We start from the raw sequence: 23,904 nt of genomic DNA, 5'->3' as shown, positions 1-23,904 counted from the left end.
TAAGTGCCACAGGCAGATCTTACTCATTCTTTTCCTTCCCTTCAGTAAAATGATTTCTGTGGCAGTCTTACCCTGTGGGAGCTTGCCCAGAATTTAATATTTATCACTGCTAAGGCAAACTCAAGAGTAAAAAATAAAGGTCTTCCAATTAACCTCAAGACAAATGGCATGGCATCAATATTAGGTGCTTGATCCTTCAAAATACACAGCTGCCTCATACCACACTGAATGCTATGGCTTCATGAAAGCTTGTGGCCCAGAATGTGATATGGAAACATTTGAGAGGGCTATATCATACACAATGAATCAATAATGCTTAATTGCCATTATTTTCCACAGTCTTATGAGTAGAGACATGGACGTAGATTGAAGCATTAAGGCAGCCTTCAGTCTGCTGGGAATCTGGGCAGAGAAAATCTGAAGTCAGAACCCGTCATAATGTAATTTGCAGTTGTTCTTCCTCACCACTGCAGTTCATCAGCTCCTCAGCAGAAGTTGGTTCTTGGTTACTGATACCAGACATTTCTTAACAAGTAGCAAAAACCTTGTAACTTTGTAGCTCAACCTCTGTAGCTAAATCTTACTTCCTTATAACCTACATGAGGGAGAGTCAACATACATGAATACATTGAAGCACAGGTGCTTTGCCTCATCCAAACTTGGACAAAGTGCAGAGAAGCAGCTTTTGTTCAGAATTTTGAACTAAACAACGTAAGATAATTGGACAAAGCTGAACACTGCAGTTCAGTGGGAACCAGAAGAGTAACCAGAGGGAAAAGTCATTTGAGTCAGATCAGCTGCCAGGATAAGACAGAACGGATAAGAAAAGATCATGTCTTACTCATCTCAGCTGCCAGCCATGTTGTATTGCATCGACATTCCAATTCATTAATTACTGCTTAGGTCTTCTTCTGTGCTAACCCTTGTGATTGCTCCCGTGCTCTGATTTATCTTTTGCTGAGACCCGAATTGAAGCCCCTCCAACAAGAACCAAAACAGAAGAACAAAACAACAAGGAGCTGTGAAAGCCCTGCCTCCTTCGCACCCTATGGGGCAAGCTGCAGATGGGATCATTCCAGTAACTTAGCCATAAACACCAGCTGCCTACCACCTACTGTGCAACATACTGAGTATGACAGTAGTACAGCAAATCCTGTCCATCCATAGTACTCATTGCCCACGTAATTTCATTTATAAATGTGCTGAGCAGTTATCCATCTATTGATACATTTAGATATTCGCCACATTCCCATCTCAACACAACCACGATGCAGTAGCACAGAGCAACATGTAGCATTAGCAGTGAGCACAAGAGCCCCAGAACAGCAGCCCAGGAGAAACTGAGTGAAGAGTGCATGTTTAAGTGCTTCCCTTCACACAAATGCCTGTTTGTGAAACTCTGTGCTCACCACCCGGGAAATCCAGTGAGGGCTGATGAATAATGCACACAGATCAAAGTCCATTGCATCTGGATGGGTGACCATACAGTTATGCAACAAACAATATTACCGACTCTGAAAACTGGATTTTGAGCCCTGTTAGACAGATGCTGGAGTCACAATTGGATGACAAAACTGGATACAAAGAGCGTGTCTTACAGCAGAGTCTTTTCCAGCAATCAACTTTATATCAGTCCAGGTTCACTCAGCTGCAAAGGCAACTGAGCTACAGTACCAGAAGTTGGTAACTTATTTTACACTTAGTCAGATCGGTCCCTCCCCTTCCATACATTCTTGGAGCTGATCCAGCCATATACCTAAAAGGAATCATGTGTTTTCTTAAATCCTTATGGTACTGTGTATGCAGCATCTGTTGTTTTTTTCCCCAACACAACTTTGTGCAGCAATATGTTGATAGGACTGTTCTTATTTATTTTTTTGTAGTATTTGTGGCACCAAAGAGTTGCAGAGGTCATATGCTGGAAGCAGCACAAAACACAGAGGACCATCTGTGTTCATGAGCTTAAGAGACCCTGTTATTTAGCTGGAGAGCAAACAGTTTAACCACAGCTGCACCTACCTTAAACTGTTCTATGGCCCTTCAGACCTTACGACAAACCTTACTGTATGTATCTCCATTTTGTAGTGTTTGGCCACGTCCTGCCTTCACCTCCTGGTTCTGAAACTGGTCGTGTACATGGTCTTCATATTGATACATGTGTATATGAAAGGAGATCAAGTCTCTAACTCATCCTGATACAAGCAGCTTATGTATTGTCAAGGGTTGTTGTTCTTGAACCGGGGAAGATTAATAAGATTTAACAAGACTGACACAATATCTGCAGAACACAATATTTTGATCAATGTTACTTTTGTAGCCTATTGTAAAAGATTTAAACGGAGAGGAATTATTCTACTTCAAATGTGCTCTGAATACAGAGGTTTTGAGATGCATCCATGTCCCAGTCTTTATTTCTGAGTGCTGATTTCTTTAATTCTGATTTCCCCAACTGCAATCCCAGGTAGAAATGAAGAATGGTGCACTGAGCTTACACTGCTGCACAGCTCAGCTGCTCACTTCTGCAGCTGTGCCATAGCCCCAACGGTGCTATATTTACTTTTCAAACACCCGGTGCTTTTTTTCATTATTTTCTGCCATCAGAAGGCAGCCTGAATGTGTGGGAGATGTCAGGACAGTAAACAAAACAACAACCTCTGATATTAACGAAGTAAGTGAGGTCTGTTTACTCCACAAAACCAGAAGGCTGCTCAAAGAATATAATTGATTTAGGGTTAATACTTTCTTAAAATATGATTTTCTTGGAAGACAGTCCAAGAATTGTCAATATTTACCCGGTTGTTGTAGGGCAATATTTATTCTGCCGGTCTTTGTAGGAATAAGAGCACTTGTTTTTGAGTTGATAGGAGATCTACATTCTTCCCTCTCCCATTCTCCAGAAACAGCTCACAGAAGAACAAGTTTTCTCTATTGAGTGGAAATTAATTAATAGAATTGCTTTTTCTTTTTTTTTTTTTCTTTTTTTAACTTTTAGATTTCCCAAATAAGTCCAAGTTTTATCTGACAACCCAGTGGCTTCATTAACTCAGCTGACTTCAGCCTAGAGAATCTTGTACAGTACTAACCAGGTCAGCATCCCAACTATAAACACAACCTCAATCTTAAATCAGCTCAAAATGCTGACACAGACATTTGTTTGGGTTAGCTAATGCTGTCATACAATAACACAACAAAAATAAGATGATTTTTAATGTATGCTCTTTTTCTTCAAGCAAATAACAGAAATACCTGCCTGGCCTTTAGGAAGGAAAAGTTTTCCAAACTTCAGTCTAAGAAAAAGTGGACAATAGGATTTCTACAGTTACAAAGCTATAACAGCTATAGACATTTCTTCCTTCTGTATAGAGAATAAAAGCTGTCTTCTTAGGGGCCTGATCCCCTTTCTCTTCCAATGAAGTCTGGTCAAATTGTAGAGAGACTTTAACAGAGCGAGAGCTGACCTCAAATGTGCTCCTAGCAATTATGTAAGAACCTGGTAGTTCTTAGGTTAGGTAAGCTAGTAGATGTTTGCAAGAGTATGGGGGAAGGGAACAATTGGAATTACACATCTGTCCAAAGGAAGGGGTCTCATTTATGTTTTCCTTAGGATGTCTATGTGACTCTATTTATCCCAGCCTTACACTTGGGTTTGAGATAGAGAGCAAGGGCTGCTGGTTCAGCTCTCTGTGCAGAAGAAAACCTCAAAGGCTCATTATCTGTAACCAACCAGGCAGTGCTGTGAAAGGCTACTTCAGTCACAGTCTTGCTAGCATTTCAAGGTAAAAGTGTCATGTTTTCTTTTAGCACACAATTCAAACTCCCAAAAGAAAGATATTCCCAACTTTTGATTAGCCAATTAGCGAACCCACTGTATGATTTTTACTGTGTTTAGACTTGATTCACTTGATTCAAACAAAACATTTATCCCATTGATCTTTTTAGCTGTATCTGTTCAGCACTTCTGCAAATGGAGCCTTGGGGGAATGAGGAAACATATAATCAGTGACCACCCTTGGGAAGGTTGATTAAAGTAAGTTGCCAAGCAACTCAAGCTCTGGCAGAGATGGGGATAAAATTCTTCTCTCTAGAGAAGTCTATGTGACCATCTTCTCTTCCTGCAGTCCTCTTTAATTCACTGTGTCCTACAACCTCTGCAATAAACTGACAAAGTGCTGAATTAGTGTCTTTTCCCAAACTACCCTTACACGTAACCCTACTTCAGTTACTTCATGATTTCTGAGTGCTAAGATAACTTCAGATTGTGAGAATAAAAATTCTTCACTTGCCTCTCCCTGCTCTTATTCTTTAAGAAAACTAAGAAAGAAAAATCCACCAACTGCCATCCCTCTTGTACCTACCAAAGTGATTACAAGGTCAGCTCTTTCCTGTCCTTCCCATACCAAACCTAATTTTCTCCTCTGTTTCTCTCCTTGCCTCCTCCATTCCACAGCACCTCATTCAGGCACGGTCTCCTCCGCACCAACTGTCTTCTCGTCTTCCCACCCCAGCACCTACAGCTGCCTTCACCCAGCCAGTCCCAGTTACAGCATATACACAAATCCTGCCCAAAGCACTTCATTTGATGAAGGTGCAGGATCTGTAACTTATTTGAAGTCTGTCGAGGCAATTTGTTTCTCTCAGATGCTGACTTCATTTTTATCATGCTTACATGAAGATTCATATGCATGTTGGTGATGTGCTATATATCTGTGTACAATTTGCATAGCAATTGCCACCATAATAAATATGTGTGTGTTATATATGAAAGTAAGAACAACAGCAGAGCAGATCAAATAATGTGCAAGGCAGTCAGTAGATGAGATATGAACCCTTCATTTAAGAGTAGGCTACTGGGGGATCTGTGGGAGTGGGAGAGGGGATATGGATAGGGAAGTGAGCACCTGGACCAGTAGTAATGGTATTAACAAGAAGTGAAAAGAAAGGGGCAGGAACTGCATCAGAAAGAACAAAACCAGGGATCTCAGCTGTTGAAACACACCTTGCTGAGCTGCTGCTTTTTAGCAAATGTCCTAAGTGTAGAAGACAGTGAACTAGTGGTTAAACTCTGAAGTCTTAATACTCGTGGACTCTCTTTGCTCTGGACCTTTTACATCCTTCTTTCTCCTGCAAAAGATTCTCAGAGCTGCTCCATCTCCCATTAGCCCATACCCTGCGTGTATTTGAAAGAGGGGAAAGAAGCATTAGAATCATGTTGATCTGCAGCAATAGCCAGCAGCAAAAGCTTTGGAAAAAAGAATTCAAGAATAAACAGGCAAGAGAGATCCTTCATCTAAAACTTTACAGCCCTTAAAGCCAGAGGCCTGGGAGTCTCCTGAGACAGTGATTCCACTGTATTAACTTGGGAATAACTGAGAGTAACAATAACACCATCTCGTCTTCATTGGTACATGAAGATGAATATAAGATCCCCAGCTCTTGTCTCTAGGAGGAGATAGCTTACAGTTAGTGCAAGTCAGGTGTATACTTAGTGAGATCAGTGGAGCTGTGCTGACTTACTGTGCACATTGGTTAGGTTGAAGTAGCATTGAAAAGCTCCAATTAAGAGGAGAGCTCCGTCCTGTCAGGCACTAGCTAAATACCTGCAGTCATGCATGCCTTATCCCAAGGAGACAGGCTAGGCTGCCTTCTTAAGCTTCTAATTGGGCTTTCCTTGAAACAGATCCCAAGTCTGCAACATTTGCAGAATGTAGTTGTTTGTTTACTCCACTGGACTGGAACATGAGAATTACTTTAGTCCACTCCTTGTGAAATGCAGGCCTTGCCAATATACCAAAGGATTGAACTCAAAGTCTAATGATAAAGTATAAACTGTACCTTCATCCTACAGACTCCAGGTATTTGGCTGGCTCATCAGCATGAATCCATCATAAACAAAAATGAGCTCAGCCCTGTACACTCAATAAATAGGACGTTTGTTGTTCGCATGTTGTCTTAAATAGCCAGCATAAGTGTTTTCAATAACACAAGGAGGTTAAGCATATAAATATGAGATCCATACTGTGATTTATATCCTTACTAATCAACTCTATCAGAGGAATTGTAAAGGTCATCATAAATATCTTAAAGAAACTGTTTTGAGACTGACAAAACCCAAGTCCAAATGATGTATAAATGCCATCTTGTAAATAAGAAGTAGAACATTCTCTGGGGGGCAGTGGGAACTACAACTGTTGCCCTTCTTCAGGAACAGCTATGTTAGGTAAGGCACAAGGGAAAGGAGGCCACATAAAACACTTGTAATGTTTCAGCATCACCAGAGTTTAACCTGGGAAAGCTTTCACTGGAAAGCTTCCAATTCTGCCAGCTCTTTTTTACATGCTGGATTTTATTCCACAGCTGAAGACCTTCAAAATAAAACCATGCCGTGGAAAAGCAGATTGACTTTTTGGCAGCAAGTCAGTGTGCAAATACTAATGAAATAATCTTAGTAAGTAGTCAGATGCCTCAAAGGTCAACAGCGCATAGTGAAGAACTTCAGAGCATTTAAGTTATTATCTGTTTTGTCTTTCAGGATGCCAACAGCTTCTGTACTCTTAGTTAAGTGCTTGGGAAAAAAGAAAAAAGGGCCAAGATTTGATGACTAAAACAGTCAGGATCTTTGTATTCCTCCCCCTGATTCTTCAGAAGGTCAGGTGCATCTTTTGTCTGCATTCAGAAAACATACTGCATAAATGTACAGTGTTTACCAGGTTCACTTTAGCCTCTTTCCAAGTAAACAACCTAAATGTATACAAAGTAGGTTCATTTCATCCCAGGAGGGCCTACACTGCTTTTTGTAGCCCAATAATGAAATTGATTTATTTAAAATCTCTTTTTATAGAAGCTTTGCTTATAGAAAATGAAATGATCTTGGCCTGTGGAAAATCAGAAATATATATGCAATGTTGTAGGAGAAGGAAATGAATTTCCACTTTTCATTGCCCATTTAGACCATCTCAAACACAGAAGGGTTAAAATGGTTCTTTCTATACAAATGGTAAGGGTAGCTATCATTTCCACTTAAGGTACTGCTCACTTTTTAGCTTCCTTACCCTTAACATGGATCAACTAGAAAAGAAAATTGTAACCTTGGAATCAGAAGCAGCTGAACCTTTCTGACCCAACATTTCCAAAGAAGAGAAAAACCTAAGAGAAACAAGAGGAGAGCACCTCATTTCTGGCCATATTGACATGTTTAGGATTGCTGGGCAGATCAAATCAGTTACAAATCAGAGTAACAAAGAAGGTGAAATGGTAATTTTTATTTGCTATTTGGGCTTCTGCATCTCTCACCACAAACGTGAAACACTCAGAAGATAAATTCCACAGCAGCACAATGCCCTCCTGACTCACACATCAAGGCGCTGTCTCCTCAGACACTGGAAATCAGAAGGGCTAAAAGTATCATCGATACATCTAACCTGTTTTCAGAGGGTCATTACTGCAGGCAGGACAAAAAGAAGAGCTAAGCATTACAGGGCAAGTGATCTTAAGAGAAAGCACAAGTACCTCATATGATGCATGTAATCAGTGGTGGGGGAATATCTAGGAATATCTGGGAATATCCAGGTATAATGTCTAGCATTAAGAACCTAATTTATGTAAAAGGGAATAGTTGTGGACTATAAAGCTATGAAAGAGCAAATATGGAAAGCATGAAAGGAACACAGACACCTCATCCAGTCTGTGAGAAAGCAGAACATACCCAGGCTGGGCTAAAATAGAAATATTCAAACAAGGTATTTGTAACCCTACTGCTAAAGCACTTAAAACATACCAAATCTGAAATCTGCTCATGAATAGCACAGTAAGTTTCATGCTTCTAAGCGCTTACTGCAGTAACATGGTCTGTTTCCCAACATCTTTGCAGTCCTTGGAGAGGTGTAGATGCAGATTTAATGAGCAATGCATACCATCTGTTAATATTGCCTTTAAGAGCAACTGAGAAAAAAACAGCAATACCAGGAGTGCAAGAGATGGCAGAAGCTTTAAAAAGAATAGGGAGTATCGATAATAGGGCCCTCTTTGTACGATTGCTGCAAAAACAAATCCCCCCAAATGAGCAAACTACACGTTTATTTGGCAATTGTTGGAATATTTCAGTCATACTTAAACCTGGGTTTGAAGCACAGAATAAACGTTTGGGTTAACAGAGCTAGAGGGCATTTTACTTCATATCAAAAGACAAACTCCCCACACTAATGCACCCCAGGACCCCATCCCCAAGCACACGTGCTTTGGGCTGGCTCCTTTCTCTTACAAAGTAGAAAACAGCTTTCGAGTTGCACTGATTTATGTAACTACAGGATCTGGCTTCTTATTTTACATTCAAACCAAGAGGGTAAAAACTGCTCTAATTCTAATAGGTTAGTATTTCTCACTTGCTCAGCAGGATTATAAAGAGCTACTTGTGTCTAAACAGAAGAAGTTAGGTTTGACAAAGAAAGACATTTTCAGCTATTATATGAGGTTATAGAGCAGGATTCCATGAGTCTATTCAGTACACCGACACAAACACAGGGAAACTCTTGGTGTTACTTCACTCAGTGTGTGCAAGGTGGACCGAATCAAGTGGAAAGAGCTCCCAATGGCCAGCCGAAGTGCTAGCTAAAGATCAGGGTAGTTTTCCACCCCACTGTACGGCTGTAATTTAGACCACAACAAGTGTAGAAGCTTCAAATCCTGCCTACAAAGCTGCAAACTTTATTCACCTCCCTTACATTGGAAGTTCAGTTAGAGCCTAGTTCTCCCAAACCAATCTTCTACGGAACATCACAGGAGCCCTGGCCTTACATTTATATGGTATCACGTACTTTTGGAATACGTAAGGTTGCTATTTCTGTCCACTTTCACAGTAACTATTTTCATTCACCTACACCCCTCAGTAAGGGAAACTGGTTTTTGCTTAGATGTTGAACTCTGATTTCCTAGAGGATGAGGACTGTACTCCCTAATGACTGGCAATGACTTCTTGGGGGATCTCATCTCTTTCATACAGTCATATATTTAAGTATTCTGTTAATGCTTTTGTCTTTCTTCAGATAATGTTGAGAAATCAACAAAAATCCATGTAAGTGCTTTGAGTTTACTTCCACAGTCCCAGTTTTATCTGAACACATTATTAAATCTAGAGGGAAAGAAGCAATCGGAGGTCCATAGTTTGCATGATGAGCTATCTTGGCCTAGTTTATCCTGCATAGCTTTGTAACAAGAGCAGATGTAAAAGCTCCTTGCAGTCCTTAATCAAGACATGCTACCACTGTGACACCAGAAGGCAAAAAACACCAGGGTTCAAAACCAGAGATGGCTGCATGAAACACAGAGCTTACTTTAATCACTAGAATTCTCTCACAGAGATGGAAGTTAATTATAAAGTTAAAGCCACATTACTTTGCTTTATGTCAGTATAAACATGCAGAATGCACTCTAATAAGTTAATAATCATAAAATTTTATGACATACTGACCCTTTAAATCAGAATTGCATTTTTTATCAATGATTTTAATGGGTAATTAATTTATACTCCCTTTTTCCAGGCAGACAAATGCAACTACAGTTAAAATGTAAACCTTTCTTTCCTACACCTTTTCCACATCTTCTACAGCGAACACAAAAGCAAAAATATTTCTGCCTGTTTTCATCATATAATGATAGGAATCAAAACTGCATTCAAAGCAAGATATAATTTAAGCATGCTTCCTGTTAAAGGGTTAATTACACTGTGGTTTCAGCAAACATCAAAACCTAGTTGCTTAAAGCTTGCCTGTTTTCTTTAGTATTCAGCCAAAACCAGTTTCTTTTTGTATATGATGTGTGTTGTATCTGCACCCACCTGGCATGTACCAGGTATTCAACTCTTTCTATCAAAGGAAATAACCATTTTGAAAAGAAGGCATTTTACGTTCTTCTGTGACAAAACCAAACACATTTTTTTAATTACACTTTTAGAATGGAGTGTTTCACAAAACTACACACGAAAGTCAAAACAAGTCCAACTTGCAGCCTAAAGCACAGACATGGTAAATAAAGCCCAAAAGACATTAATGGCCACCACTTGTAGCAAGGAAATGAACACAAGGTTTAGTTTCTTTGTTCTTATTTGAGTTTCTACTAACATGAACTCATGTCTAAACATAGTAAAACTTAGTTCATCCATGTTCATTTAAAATGACATCAACTTTTATTATGCTATAGAATAACATAAATAAAAATATATAAAGTTCAATTTGGGAAGAGCTCAGATCAGTGTCGCAAGGAGTCAGGAATGACAGGATACTGCTAAAGCCAAACATCACAAGGGATAGTTAAAAACATTACAAACCATATCTCTCAGTTACTTAACAATCTATAGGTTCAGTCAATTTAAAAGATCTAGGAGCAGAGGTTTAGTGGATTAGTAACAACAGACCATTAATCTCTGCAGCCTCAGTTTTAATCCAGCAATGACCAAAGTGATTGAAAATCATTCTGACCACATGACCAGCAAAGCTTCTAAGCACAGTTCCCTCACATACCTGAATCCCAGCAGCAGAGGTCACAGTGTGCTTTTAACGGGACTGTATACCAGGAAACCTCTGCTTAATATTTGATTAAACTCAGTGCCGACATATTTTTGGTGGAGTAATTCTGCAGCACACTACCTGTATGAGCTAAGAGCTGATCTGAATATTGTACTTCACGCTTTATTTCAGTCTGCATTAGCAAAGCTTGTTTTATTTTTTCCCCCTGGGCAGAACATCCAAAACACGTTTGTGTTTGTTTCTATGTAAGTTTTTAAATAAATGTGTAGGAATTGATGACTGTCATTCCAAGCAAATGCCAGGAGATTATTTCCATACAGTTTATATAATATGAGTAAAAGTTACATCCAGAACACTTAGGGGTTTTTTTTTAATGCACTAATACTATGCTGTGTGCTCTGTTTTTCCACCTAATAATGCTCTATTTTCAAGATTTTAAGTTCTGGAGTGTTCTCAAGTATTCAAAGATTAGAATCAATTTTTAGATGTCCAGAGATGTGATGATATTATGTGATGAAGACACATCTCCTTTTGGTCCTCATGAGCAATTACTGGGTTATCAGTAAAGCAGACATTGAAAGGGAAACCTTTCTGAAAGGATTTATATTCAACTGTTCTCTTCTGCATTCTGAAACCTGAGTCACGGGTTCTTTTTCAGAAGTATTAGAAGGAAGACAATGACTGTCTTGTCAGATATACTCTTTTGTTACTGTGAAGTAAGGAGGTATTTAAAAGCATGAAGACACAGAAGGTCCCAGTTGCAAAGAGTAAACTTAAAATATGAGAGTTAGAAGCACAAGGTGTGAGAGTTATGTGTTTGTACAGCACCAAGTAGAGCCAAAGCACGATAATGGCTGAAGGAGAAGAAATTCCAACCCCTTTGGTAGATACAGCCAACATATATAAGGGTGAGGTAAACATGGAGCTTTGTCTAGCTATTTTCATAAGTAATACAGTAGTTAAGTAAACTTTCTTGCTGCAGTAGAAATTTAATCTTAACACCATGTATGAATGCTGACCTCATTTAAAAGTTGAGGAACTTTTCAATTGATACATACTGGCTGTTCTACCACCTTCCCTCAGCTGCACAGAGGTGAAGTTTGGTTCATTTTGGTCACAGACAGCACAATAGACAGAACCACAAGTATATTTATATACTCCCCACAAGAAGTTTCCTCTGTCTGCTTGACTAAACTCTGCTTATGCAATCTCGGCTGTGCCAGCTGCTTGCACAAAACTGGCAGGAGGTTTCCCCAGGCACCACTGTTGGCACCACCTGGTTTTTTGAGTCTCTCCTCATCCCACAGCACAGCTGTGCCGCCATCCCTGCAGCACTCAGGCAAGAAGCCTCATAGCCCAGGCCTTCACATGGCACGTCCTCTTTATTTCTGTACTTCAGGTCTGATCTAAGTTAAATACAGTTATGTACTGGAAAAAGTGGAACATAACATCACATAAGAAAATCATGATGAATTGTCACCTAGCTCTTGTTATTGCTGGTTTTTGTTTTGTTTTGTTTTGTTTTAATTTGGTTTGCTGTAGTCCAGGGGAAATCTGTTTACTGTTGGGAAAAATGGCATCTGTTCCATTCAGGGCATCCATACAGCAAGTATTAACTAACCATAATCCAAAGAATTGCAATTCTGATTGCACACTTTCTCTTGCTGTGTTATTCATATCATGGAAGTCCATGTCTTTGCTTTACCACACAAAGAATGAATATGATCAAAACTATTTTCTTTACAAGTATTAGACTTAATCAGGGATTATGAAAATTTCTGCTCATCTAAACTGGGTATTTCCAAAGATTTTGTATTATTCACGTATAATACTCCTCCCAGCCCTTGCTTTGGCAAAGCTCTCGAGTACATTCTTAATCTAAATTATTTCACACAATCTCACATTAAGACTCAGATACAGCAAAACACTTCAGCGTATCTCTTACTTCTTGCATTTTGCTGGATCTGTGTATTAATGTGTAGCAATGCTATCCAAAAAGAATGACTGTTTTTAGTTCACAAGAATGAAAACATGCTACCTAATAAAAGTAAATAGTATTATTTATTACTCTATTTTGTGTCCTTTTTCCACAGTGAGCTAAATACCTGTGACTCTAAGAGCCAAGGCACAATTACAGACTGGCAAAGATGAATTGTTAACAACTTGGAGAGAGAGCCAAGGGGTTTACTGAAGATAGAAATTATGCATCTGCAGGTAACTTTAAATCCCACTTGCAATTACTAACTGCCACACTGTACCCCCAGGAACAGCTGGGCAAATGAGAGGAGATAGTGTAGTCCTTGTAGATTGCTTTGCTTTCCAGTAGGCACAAAAACTTACCATAACAATAAGACAATACTTATAAACAGGAATACTAATGAAAGAAAACCAAAAAGATAAAAAGACAAAAAAAATAAAATAATAATAATGAGGAAGCCAGGTGAATGCCCACATCCATTTGCACATCATATCCAGTTACTGCAGCAGTCAGTGGGTCTGCTGAGCTTCCCCGCCCCACAGGAAAGGTAAGGCCAGGGCCTTGGCTGCCCTCAGCCTCCTGCTGCTGCAGTTGTGAATGTGAGGCATATGTCCAAGGAGAGGAGACATGTCCATGTCAAGCTTCTTCAGCCTATCAGCAAGGGGAAGTGAGGTAAGGAGCAGCAGGACACGAGGCTGAGGTACCCAAATATCCCCGTGGGCTCAGCACTGATACGTGACCCAAGGCAGGCCAGGGCTGTGGCTTGCCTCCTTCTGGCCGACATGGTGGCCTCATGCCCCCTCATTGCTGTGAAGTGATTCACTGTCAGTCTCTGAGCAGAAACAAGGCTTAAGAATAATCCTAAAGCTGCAAGGTGCAAGAGAGTGTGAACAGGAACTGCTGTGAAATATTTATATTGCTGTTGGGTGATCTGTCACACGACATTTTACCTCAGTTTCTCCGTCATGTTATTGTGGCCAACACCTCTTACTGCCTGCAGACTGTTACAGGGCTTATCACTGAAACACATCATTGTTTTTCCCTTTTTGACTGAAATGTAGTTCAGTCTCTTTCCATTCATTATTTTCATTCTTGGAAAAATCCATACTCTACAATCCCATTCAGAGAAATCTGCTGCTCATACACTCCCAAGCTGGGTTAGGACCAACTCCGCCTCAAACACAGTTCTTTCAAAGAACATTTGCCATTTTTTCCTGTAACCACAGCTTCCCCTATGGGAAACAGCAGGCCTCTCCTGTAAGTGGTGTGAGTGTCCACCCATGTGTGAACAGATAGCATGTTCTCCATGAAATTTCATTTTCTGGGGACAGTGTATTAAAGTGTATTTATCCTTTTCATCCAGCATGCACCAATCTTCACTGCTACCTTTCTCACAAACAGAAACAAATTATCATTTTATTTTCTCTGCCATAGTGGCAAATGCAAATTAATGCTCCTTCTAGCAGCCCAAGTATTCCACCTGGCCAAAGGAAACGCAGCTGTGGCAGTAGCAATTCTTCCTGACCCAAGAGCCAGGAGAAGAGCTATCAGGCACTTTGCTGGAAAGTGTGATCATTCCAGCAGCACTTCAAACGATGCCATTCTTCAGTCACGTGTGCCAAAAGGCCTTTCAGTATTACTCGTTATCTTTTTCTTTCAGCATTAATAAGGAAAATTCTGTAGGTGTCCTACTGAGCTAGTCTTTCTACCCATGGCAGAATGGAAAAACTCCATTCTGAGGAGTATTTTTGAAGCAGAACAGGGCATTATAGTAGCGAACAGTAGGAAAGAACTTAATTTGGAAACAACCCACAAAACTGACAAGATGATTTTCAAAAAAAACCACACATTTTCTCTCTATCAACTCAAACATTACTTCCAAAAGCTAGAGATGTCAACACATTTAGAAAGGAAAAAATGATAATGCTGCTTAGCTTCCTCCTCCCTGCGTGCTTAAAAGCCACTTTGGAGCAGCCAGTGCACAACTCTGTTCCACACATAAAAGACAGATGACAAACAGAATATTCGGAGCAAATTAAGCACTTGATGCAGGAAGAAAGAAAGAATGCTCAAGTTAATATATAACACTGTGGATAATATCTATATTTATTTAAGTATCTTGTTAATAAGTATTTTATAATTATTTGCTGTGAGTTTCACCTGCTGTGATATTTTTCTGGCAATAATGTTACAAAAGATGACACTGTGGAGTATTTATTTTAGTACAGAAATACTGATATCACTGATCTAAACCAGCAATATTTTAGCATGGAGAAATACCAAATAATGTAAAACAAAGAATATTTTGTTTGATTCTGACTATTACTTTAGGTGCTCTCAATGTGTGGGAAGTGATCATTTATAATTTTTTAACAAGAATAAGGAATAAAGAAACAAGAATAAAGAAAAAAGGAAAAATGTTAGGGATGCAGCCCTGGATAGAGCTGTGTGTGGCACCTGCCCTCAAAAGGAGCCTGGAGACCCACCATCAAAAGCCTTCCTCATTGTCAAGCTTTAAGTTTTCACAATATGTAAGGCCTAAATCTCATTAGCACTAAAGCCGTTTATAATATTCTCAGAGTTCTGAGGTCATTTAAAGTAGGTGTGAATGTAGGTTCCCTTATGTCTTCTTAACTCAACCGTCAGTTGCTAAGCAGTTGGATAATATGGAAAATGTTTTCCATGTTGATAAATAACTTTAAACTACCTGTGAGACACCCAATGCTTGCCTGTATCACCAGAAAGGCTTCTGCAGTACACAAAATACAGATATAAAATGTTTCACTCATCCCTCTTATGACAATAATAACTTCCTGTTGTATCTTTGAGACAGTACAGTGGAAGAGCTTGGACAGTTCTTTAACTGTTAGCGAGGAATGCAACAAGGCCAAAAGGCCACTTTGAAACTGGGTGTCTTCCTGATTGAGACCTGTAAAACAACAGCACAGAAGACTTGTTTCTTCTCTTCAGTTTACTGGATGGAAAATAGCTCAGCATAATATGTGCAAAACTATTCATAAACGTTCCCTTCGACTACCTTTACATGAACTAAAAATATGTGTGTTGTTTTTACACTTTAGCGCCTATCTGGTCACGCTTTAGCTGTAAAACTAACAACAAAAATAGAAGGATGAAAAATACAGGACACACACACACAAAAGTAAAGCAGATACTTATATGGGACTACAAGGCTATTTCCATAGGATTTTAAAGCAGAAACATCTTCACACCTTTTGAAAAGGCAGCAACATCTCTGAAGTGAGAAAGCATTCAAATGATAAGAAACGAAGAGGCTTTGAGAATAACATATGGCCTCCATCCTGTGTTTGAATGTGAGCAGGAGGATTGAGTCCACGTGGATTTTCAGTAATATCAACAAATGCCATGCAAGCATGAAGGTTTGCCCACACACATGAAGCCGTGGGGATAGGATAAAGCAGAAAGGAATACTACAGCAAATTTGATGCCAGAAGATCTTAGCCACCAGATGTACCAGGCTGCACATTCTACCTGCCTATGTGCCTAGTGATTGCCTTCCTCTCACATATATCTGTGCTATGAATAATTCCTTCCCCCAGGATACTACATTTCTTTCTTAACAAATGTGCCAGAAAAAAAAGCTATTTCTAAAATAATTATTCTCAAATAATTAACGTGGTTTCAGCATTTTTGTTCAAACATAACGAGCTACTCAGTGTTAGCTACTAATGTACATGAGAGCCTTGGTATTCTTCACTTCTATGGAACCACTTATGCTAGCTTGAATTACCTCAGGTTGTATAACAGTAAGAAAAGAAGAGTTATCAGGCCTTACTCATCATCATTCAATTACTAATTCAAGCCCTGGCATAATTTAAAGTTCCTATAGGACATCCCTGTGTTATGCCAGGTAATAAGTGCTCAGAGACTGCAGAAGCAGCAAGACAGAAAATGAAATGCACTGTGCTCCAAGTACCCCTGTAGACCTCAATGCCAGGAGACACTTGATACACAGGAGATAATTGTTCATGATACATGATTTACAGCTCACATGACTTCTGCCAAATAGGTCAAAGCAATTACATCAAAGAAAGGATGTGCCCCTTTGTGACTTCAAGATGATAGCGAAAGATGAAAATGCTTTCAAATAATGAGAGCTGTGAGACTTGCACAAATTTCATCCATTTTAGATCCTGCAAGCCAAAATAGTAAGAGGTAATGTGCCAGTTCATAGGAAGCCACAAGGCTGTTGAACATACAGGATCTATAAATCATTTTGTTGATGCATTAACAGAAAATGTACATTGATATCTTCTTATTAATGCCTACTATAGTATCTTCTTATTTAAATGCAGTATTCTGCAGGAGTTTCAAAACAGTATCCTGGTGTTTATCCTGAAATTGATTATTAATATTTAGAATCACTATATATATATATATATATATATATATATATATATATATATATAATATTTATATTTATATATATATATAAAATGCACTGGTTTATACAAATGGCAATGCAAGCAAACTATGGCAGCCATTATGGGATCAAAAGCATCCAACCTACTGCTGAGAACACTGATGGTAATTAATCTTATTATTCTTACCAGGAAAGGAAAAATTTTGGTTGTCATACTATCAGCTCTAATCCTTTTCCCATAAACAGTGTAGCCTCTGTACCATCATGATCTGCATCTTCAAAGGAAGCAGAGGGGTCTTATTTCAGCATTCTGTTTGGAGGACATCTGCATTTTGACTACCCTGTGCTCTTTTTGTGTTACACTGCAATTAAAACGAACAAAACCTTGAAGACCATAATATGAATCAAGACTACTTTTCTTCAGAGACTACACCTCAAAGGAATAAATATGCATCATGACTTAGAAGGAGAGGCCTTTTATTTCTCTCTAAAAGATACAAATTTCTTGATCCTTCAGTCTATTCTTCTTTCCCATTTCCATCTGCACAAATTCCCCTTTCAAACAAACAATTTCAAGTTGCAAAAGCCTTAATTCAGGACACCAAGAGATCTTAAAATCTTAATCTTAAAAAAGAACTGTTTGCAAAGTTCAACGATAAATAATTTGCCAAACATAAGAGCCAGTAATTAAAAAATATTTCCATATTCCTAAATCTCCGTACCATGTCTTCTAAACCAAGCAATGCAAAATACGTACAAGTAACTGCCTAATAAAAAATGTTAGATAATATTTTGAAAATGCATATGCCTTCTTTTAATAGGTTATTTTTCCATGCATTAAGATCCTACCAAAACTAAGTCATAAAAAATAATGGGAAAGATACCAAAAAGCCAATTGTATATCTTCATTATTTAAATAAGAAACAGCAGAAGGGCTCTGTTCAGCATAGTTTGTATCTAAATGTCATTAAATAAGAAGCAAAAGATTTTGTGATATAGGTTGAACCCATCTTTAATAGATAAGTTTACTAATAATGATAGATTACTTATGAGCTATCTTGGTAGTCAGTTCTGTTCGATGACCGCACAATCCCTTTGAACAGCAGCACTTAAAAGGCCCAAATCCAAATATCCACTGAAATTAGTGGGAAGGCCACTGCAGGTTGACATGGACACTGAATTCAGTCTGCTGATGTTCAGGAAAGATCCATGCACAGAGCTGTCCTGTCTCTTCACTGCTGTGACAACATCCTTTAGTTCACAGTCTGGTGGTTTGTAACACTGTGCTGCAGCAGCGGGGTTTTTTCAGCAACGTGTTGAATGGTTGGTCAGTGCTGAAGTGCTAAACAGATACAGCTCCTAGAACCCAGCATTAAATGCAGGCAAGCCTTAAGAGAGCCTGTTACATCTTCCCTTCCTTGGGCTGTTATCCAGACACCCCAGTTATACGGTATGCTACAAAACATAGTGTAAAAAGGATGACAGAGAAAAGATACATAGCATTAGTGCCAGTCAGATATCTACAGATCTAAATCCTTTTCACCAAGGTGACAAATCCTGAGGATTCCTGAAAAAAATAAAAATCCCTAGGAAGAACACAAACAAAAAACCAAAGGCTAAATGCCTCTGTGTTCATCCTGTGTGGTTAAAAGGCTAAAAGAAATCATTTGAAACCCCAGCTTTGCCCATGCAGCAAAAGCATTCCATCATTCACTTATTCCATCTATTCCACCACAACAAAATTAAAAGGAAAAAAATAATAATAATAAAAAAGAAAGTGAAAAGGAAAACAGGAATGGGAATCCTCTGTAACATGAGAGAGAGATAGAGAGGGAAGAGACCCCTGCAGGACTGACATCACTGTCAGCTTCAGGAGCCTGGGATCTCATTTGGGTAAGCAAAGAAAGGAGGGAGGAAGATTAGGAAACGCTGGCAGCTAACTGCATGGCATAAGGACCTGCAGAGAATGGGACAGCTTTTTTCTGTCTCAAGGTATTACTGTTAGAACAGCCAAGAAAGCGATAACCTTCGTTTTTCCATTCTCACCGTGGTACTTAAGGAAGTGCCTAATTTGAAGAGAACTGGACAGGTGGCACATCATGCTGAGCTAAATAGATAAGCGTGAGATTTAAATGACAAGACGCAGTAGGTTTTGCTGTTCTAAAGAGAGAGAGAATTATTCTGATGACACCAATGGCACCAGTAGAAGGTCAGCTTGGGGTGCTGCCGGTGTCACCTGAGTGCCTGGTAGCAGATGGTGCCAGTCTGAAGGGATAAAAGGAGGACTGACGTTCCACACAGGCTGAGAGCAACAGAATTTGCTTAGGAATAAAAGAAGTTTTAGGTCAGATGCAGACAGAACATATCAATGTTGATGCTGCCACTCCAGATGTCAGCACCAGTGTCACCAGTCCAAGGGCTGCAAGGCTGGGTCAGTTGGGAAGCGCTGCAGGAAGCGCAGTGGGGGCAGGCACTGCCAGGATGAGCTGCTGCAGGCACTGCTGGCTGTGGACCGGCCTGAGCTGTTCTCTGCACGACCCCAAGGGAGCTTTGGATCTCCCTTTCCATCACCACAGCTGTGCTGGGCTCTGCCATGCCCACTGGGATGCCCTTCTTCCCCCTGCACTGCACTGGCTGGTGCTGCTCACATTCTCATTCCTGGACTTATGCAACACCCAGAGGGCAGAAGCAGCCTGCAGGGAAGCGGAACGGCAGGAGACACAGGCAGCCTGGATCCCCATGGGGTTCCCTGGAGTGTCCCAAACTAGAAAACTGCTCACCTTCCCGCTACTGCCTCCTATAACATAATTATTCCAGCATGACTGACATGACAAATTAACAAGGCAGCCAGGGCTTTTGCAGCAGAAGGGAGTGTTTTCCCCAAGAATAAATTGTTCCAATCCTTTACGCTAGACACCCGGCCGTGCCTATTCATTAATTGGACAAGCTCTGGTGACAACTGAAATTACCTGATTTCTATATACTAGAGGGGAGAGAGATCTTTGCAAGCTTAAAACCGAGGACTCTAAAGCTGGAATCCCAGCCACCGAGTTTAAGAACTTCAAGAGCTATGAAATTCTGAGATTACTCCGGTGTTGGGATTAATTATCACAACCAAAATACATTCAGAATCCAAAGCACCTGCTTCATCAGCGCACTGTGGTTAATTACTGCAACCAGTGTATCGTAATTACTAAACAGGTACTGGATATGGGGGGGGGAACTGATGGCTGATGGTTTCTGTCACAATCCACTCACGATATGTTGTTCACGCATTTTTCAACTACAGTTTAGATCTGCATTTATCCATCTCTTGCCCTTTGCTTCGGGAAACCCCGGCAGCCCTGTCGGGTATTTCTAGCCCACACCCGCCCTTTCTGTGCTGGTTGCGTACCTGAAATGCAGACAATGAAATTCGCTTGCAGAAGAAAAAGCACCTCCCAAACAATTTCCATCCTCCGATTCTCATGCCAAGTGCATCCCTCGGCGAAAAAAAATAACAAAGATCAATATCGCAGTTCGAACGATCCCAGCAATTTTCCTTCTGGACTTGCAGACTGTATTCCCCAGATGTGCTGACAACACATGTCCGAGCTCCCTCTGTGTACGGCTCAAGCAAGATCCCTTCCCTTCCTTCGCCCTCCAAAATAGACCACGAAGCCAACAGCCAGGACAGGGCTCTTCCTCCACGAGCGAGAAAAAAATCCGCCGGATTTCCCAACAAGACATAGACCACAAACCCCAACCGATCCGGTCCGGAGCGTCTCTATTCCAGGGCGATCAGGTGCGAGTTAACCCCAAACTCTGCACGTCTCAGCGGAGCAGCGCCAACATGCCTGGGGCAGGGAGGCGGCGGAGGAAGGGGGTTTCCTCTCCTGCTGCTACAAAACGAGCGGAAAGAGATTAATACCCGCTGCAACGCCTTCGCCCCCCATCCCAACGCTACCGCACCTCCGCGGCAAGGAGCTGAGCGCGACGCAGCCGGCTCCAGCCGGGCGTTCTGCAATCCCCGGAGCCCAGGCTGCTTTCCGCCCGGTGACTGCAGGGGTCGTTCTTGCCCCGCGCAAAGCGTTGCCCGGCTCCGGCCGCGCTGCCCCCGCCGCTGCCGCCCCCCGGGGCCGCTCCGACAGCGGCCCCGCAGCTCGGCCGCCCCGGGAGGGGCTGGGGTCGGGGCCGGGTGGGGGGGCACCAGCACTCGTCCCCTCCCCCTCAAATCTACATCCCAACCTGCAGAAGTGGAAGCTGCGGGCAGCCGGGGTTTGTTCGCATCGCCGTCTGGCTTCACTAAGGATGGCGATATTTTAAAACTTATTTAAAGAGGGAGGAAAAGAAAAACAAACCCAAACTTCTCCCTGGTTTGACGGTAGGAAGGGCAAGCTAAGCGCACGAGCAAGACTTAGCGAAGTACTTGTGCTGCAATGCACAGCTAATTGCATTCCCCGATCCACAGTAGTTCCGCAGAGATACCTTCCCCCCAACCCGTCCCCAAACAAGTACTGCCGATTATGGGGCAATCTCTTACTTACCCCCAAATCCTCCCGCTTTTTACTCTTTTTCAGCTCATCAGATTTGTCACTCTCGCCTGCAGTCCCAAAAACAAACCGAGGTCAAGCTCCGTGCCGCGCTCTGCAGCCACCTACCACCACCTTTAGCTGCAAGGAGGTACCATTGCTCGTCGGTTTCCCCCCCCTCCTCCCCGTATCCCCTCTAGTTCGCCATTTCCCCGAGCAGCGCAGCGTGCTGCGGGATGCCGCGGGCCGGGCACGGCGGGGCTCGGCGCGGCGGCGCGCACGGGCGCGGGCTGAGCGCTCCGTTCCGCTCGGAGGCGGCGCCTGGGCGGGCGGTGGCGGGGCCGCACCGCACCGCACCGCACCGCACCGCACCGCACCGCACCGCACCGCACCGCACCGCACCGCGGCAGGGGGGTCTGCGGCGGGGAGCGGGCTGGGCCGAGCGGGGGAGGCGAAGAGAAGCAGCCGTCCGGCTTCTCGGGCACATTCCAAAAACTGCCGCTCACTTTGTTTAAAACACGGGTCCAAATTTCAATTATTATTTTTTTTTTTCCCCATCCAAAAAGAGGTGCACCTGGAGAGGTTGGACTTCCCGTTCTGCAGAGGGGGGGGAAACTGAGTGCAGAAAGGCAGCGGAGAGGGGCTGGGGAGCTGCGCAGTGCTGAGCGGGCAGTGCGCGGGGGGCTGCCCCGGATCGCCCCGCCGCTGTCGGTAGGGGAGGGAGCAGAAGCTTCGGGTCGCAAATAACAATCCCGGTTGATAGGGATGTGAAATGGTGCTCCTGCAAGCAGTCCGACCGCGGGTGCCTTCATTGATCACTGCGCGGCAGAGGGAAAGGGGAGGGAGGGGGATGCTTTGGGTTTCAAACAGATATCCCGGCTCTTGGCAGGTACGCAGAGGTCATATTACAAATACTCCAGCGGGGGCTGCATGCATAATGGATTGCATATAGGTTGGTTTATAAACAGCAAGCCCCTGGGCTTCTTGGAAGATGCACCTTTGCCTGGATTCTAGTGAAATGGGAACGCATGGATCCCTGAGTGGGGAAGTAAGGGATCTATACAAGAGCAAACCATAGGCTGTTATTGTCATCAGCTCTGAGAAATATGTAGGAATCGAAGGTCAGTATTTATTTACAGTAGAACAGATTTCTTGAGTGATTCAAAGACACTGAATGGGACAAATTGTGTTTGAAAGCACAAATGGGATAGTAGACACTTAGTAGTCAGTGTAATTTCTTGTACAGATTTTGGTAGTTTTAAGGTAGCATAAGCACTCCTTGCACTGCAGCAGTGCCTGCTGATGCTTACTCTCTCTCCTCCGATGGGTTATAAGAGACTTGGGATTTTAAGGAAGTGTTTGCCATCTTCTGGCCAGTAAGATCAGCAAAGTGTAGCTGGGCAGGAGCCACTGTTATTCAGGCCTTCAAGGACAAGTAGTTTAACTTAAAGAATTTCCATCATTTCTGATGGATTTTCAGTAAGCAGTGAGATGGTGTAGCAAGAGGGATTTCTTTCGTTGGTGGATGTGGTATGAATACTGGAATTTAAGGAATAGGAATGATCTCTTTTTGGCAAAATGAAATGTATAGGAGATAGGGAACCAAGGCATCCTGTGGGCGAACAGGTGTTTGTCAAGGATGTCACTGTATAGATTACCTGAGGGCTCTGGACAAGTCATCCAGGAGCAACAGACAAGTGTAGATTTTGAAAGACGTTGAAATGAGATTTGCATCTTGTTCTTAAAAAGTTAATGAAATAGGAACTGCAGGGAGCTCTTCTTCAGGATCACATTAAATGAAGACACAAGAAAGCAGAAGAAACAGTTATTACTGGGACCGAGAACTTGTTTGTTGAGTAGTCTGTGTTTTCTGAATCATGTAAAGTAGCGGATGCAGATCTCTTCTTTATGCCCTTTTAAAGAGCCAGGTTAATATCTCCTGCTCTGGCATTATAAAAGAATATGCCATCCTCATCTAGATGTATTTAAACATGCCTTAGGAAATTCTCTTCTGCTGATGCTTACTAAACTCCTTTACTCTAACAAGTGAACATTTTCCACGGAGTTGGCTGTAAATTCTCTGTTGGACTTCACAACTAATTTTTTAGAATAGAATCCCTGTCCACAACACAGTAAAACCATAGGAAGACTCTTACCTTTTATGTCCATATTTACAGTCACCCTTCCTCTTAAACCAGTGTCCTTGAAATTATGTCGTGATATGTGGGGAAATAAATGTCTTGAGCAAGTAAGAAATATGCAGGATCAAGCAGTAGATGTAAAAGGCCATAGCTTTTCTTCTAGTGACCTGCTCTAAGAGGGTGTGTTGTCCATTAAGCCATTGAGGAATCAGACTGCTGACAGGAGAGAATGCCAAATCCTGTGCAGCAAGCTTGTGATTGATTCCTCTTAATCATAGTAGAACTTTACTATGAGTTTAATGACAGGAAAAGAGTTTGACAGTTAATGTTGGCCACTAGCAGATAGCCAGAAATC

At 41.6% G+C, this 23,904-nt stretch overlaps 1 protein-coding gene across 4 annotated transcripts in view; it reads right to left on the bottom strand.

Moving 5' to 3' along the window:
• CA10 (carbonic anhydrase 10 (inactive)) overlaps positions 1–21,672 on the bottom strand; it is a 120,589-nt gene extending 98,917 nt beyond the window's left edge. For 2 of the 4 annotated variants that reach the window (XM_015880345.3, XM_015880346.3), the window contains exons 1-2: positions 21,424–21,672; positions 20,292–20,778 (exon numbers count right to left, since the gene is read on the bottom strand). In XM_015880345.3, the coding sequence (XP_015735831.2) occupies positions 20,292–20,352 (61 nt within the window). In that variant the 5' untranslated portion in view covers positions 20,353–20,778; positions 21,424–21,672. Of the gene's footprint in view, positions 1–20,291; positions 20,779–20,848; positions 20,909–21,423 lie in introns of those variants that run through there. The other 2 variants (XM_032448264.2, XM_085522555.1) reach the window with 2 other exon arrangements.
• Between the last annotated feature and the right edge of the window lie 2,232 nt (positions 21,673–23,904).

Source organism: Coturnix japonica, chromosome 23 (genome assembly GCF_054131305.1).
Source record: "Coturnix japonica strain WE chromosome 23, WE-NBRP24, whole genome shotgun sequence".
Classification (NCBI taxonomy): Eukaryota; Metazoa; Chordata; class Aves; order Galliformes; family Phasianidae; genus Coturnix; species Coturnix japonica.
Note: the sequence above shows the minus strand (reverse complement) of the source record. Positions and strands in the feature narration are given on the sequence as shown.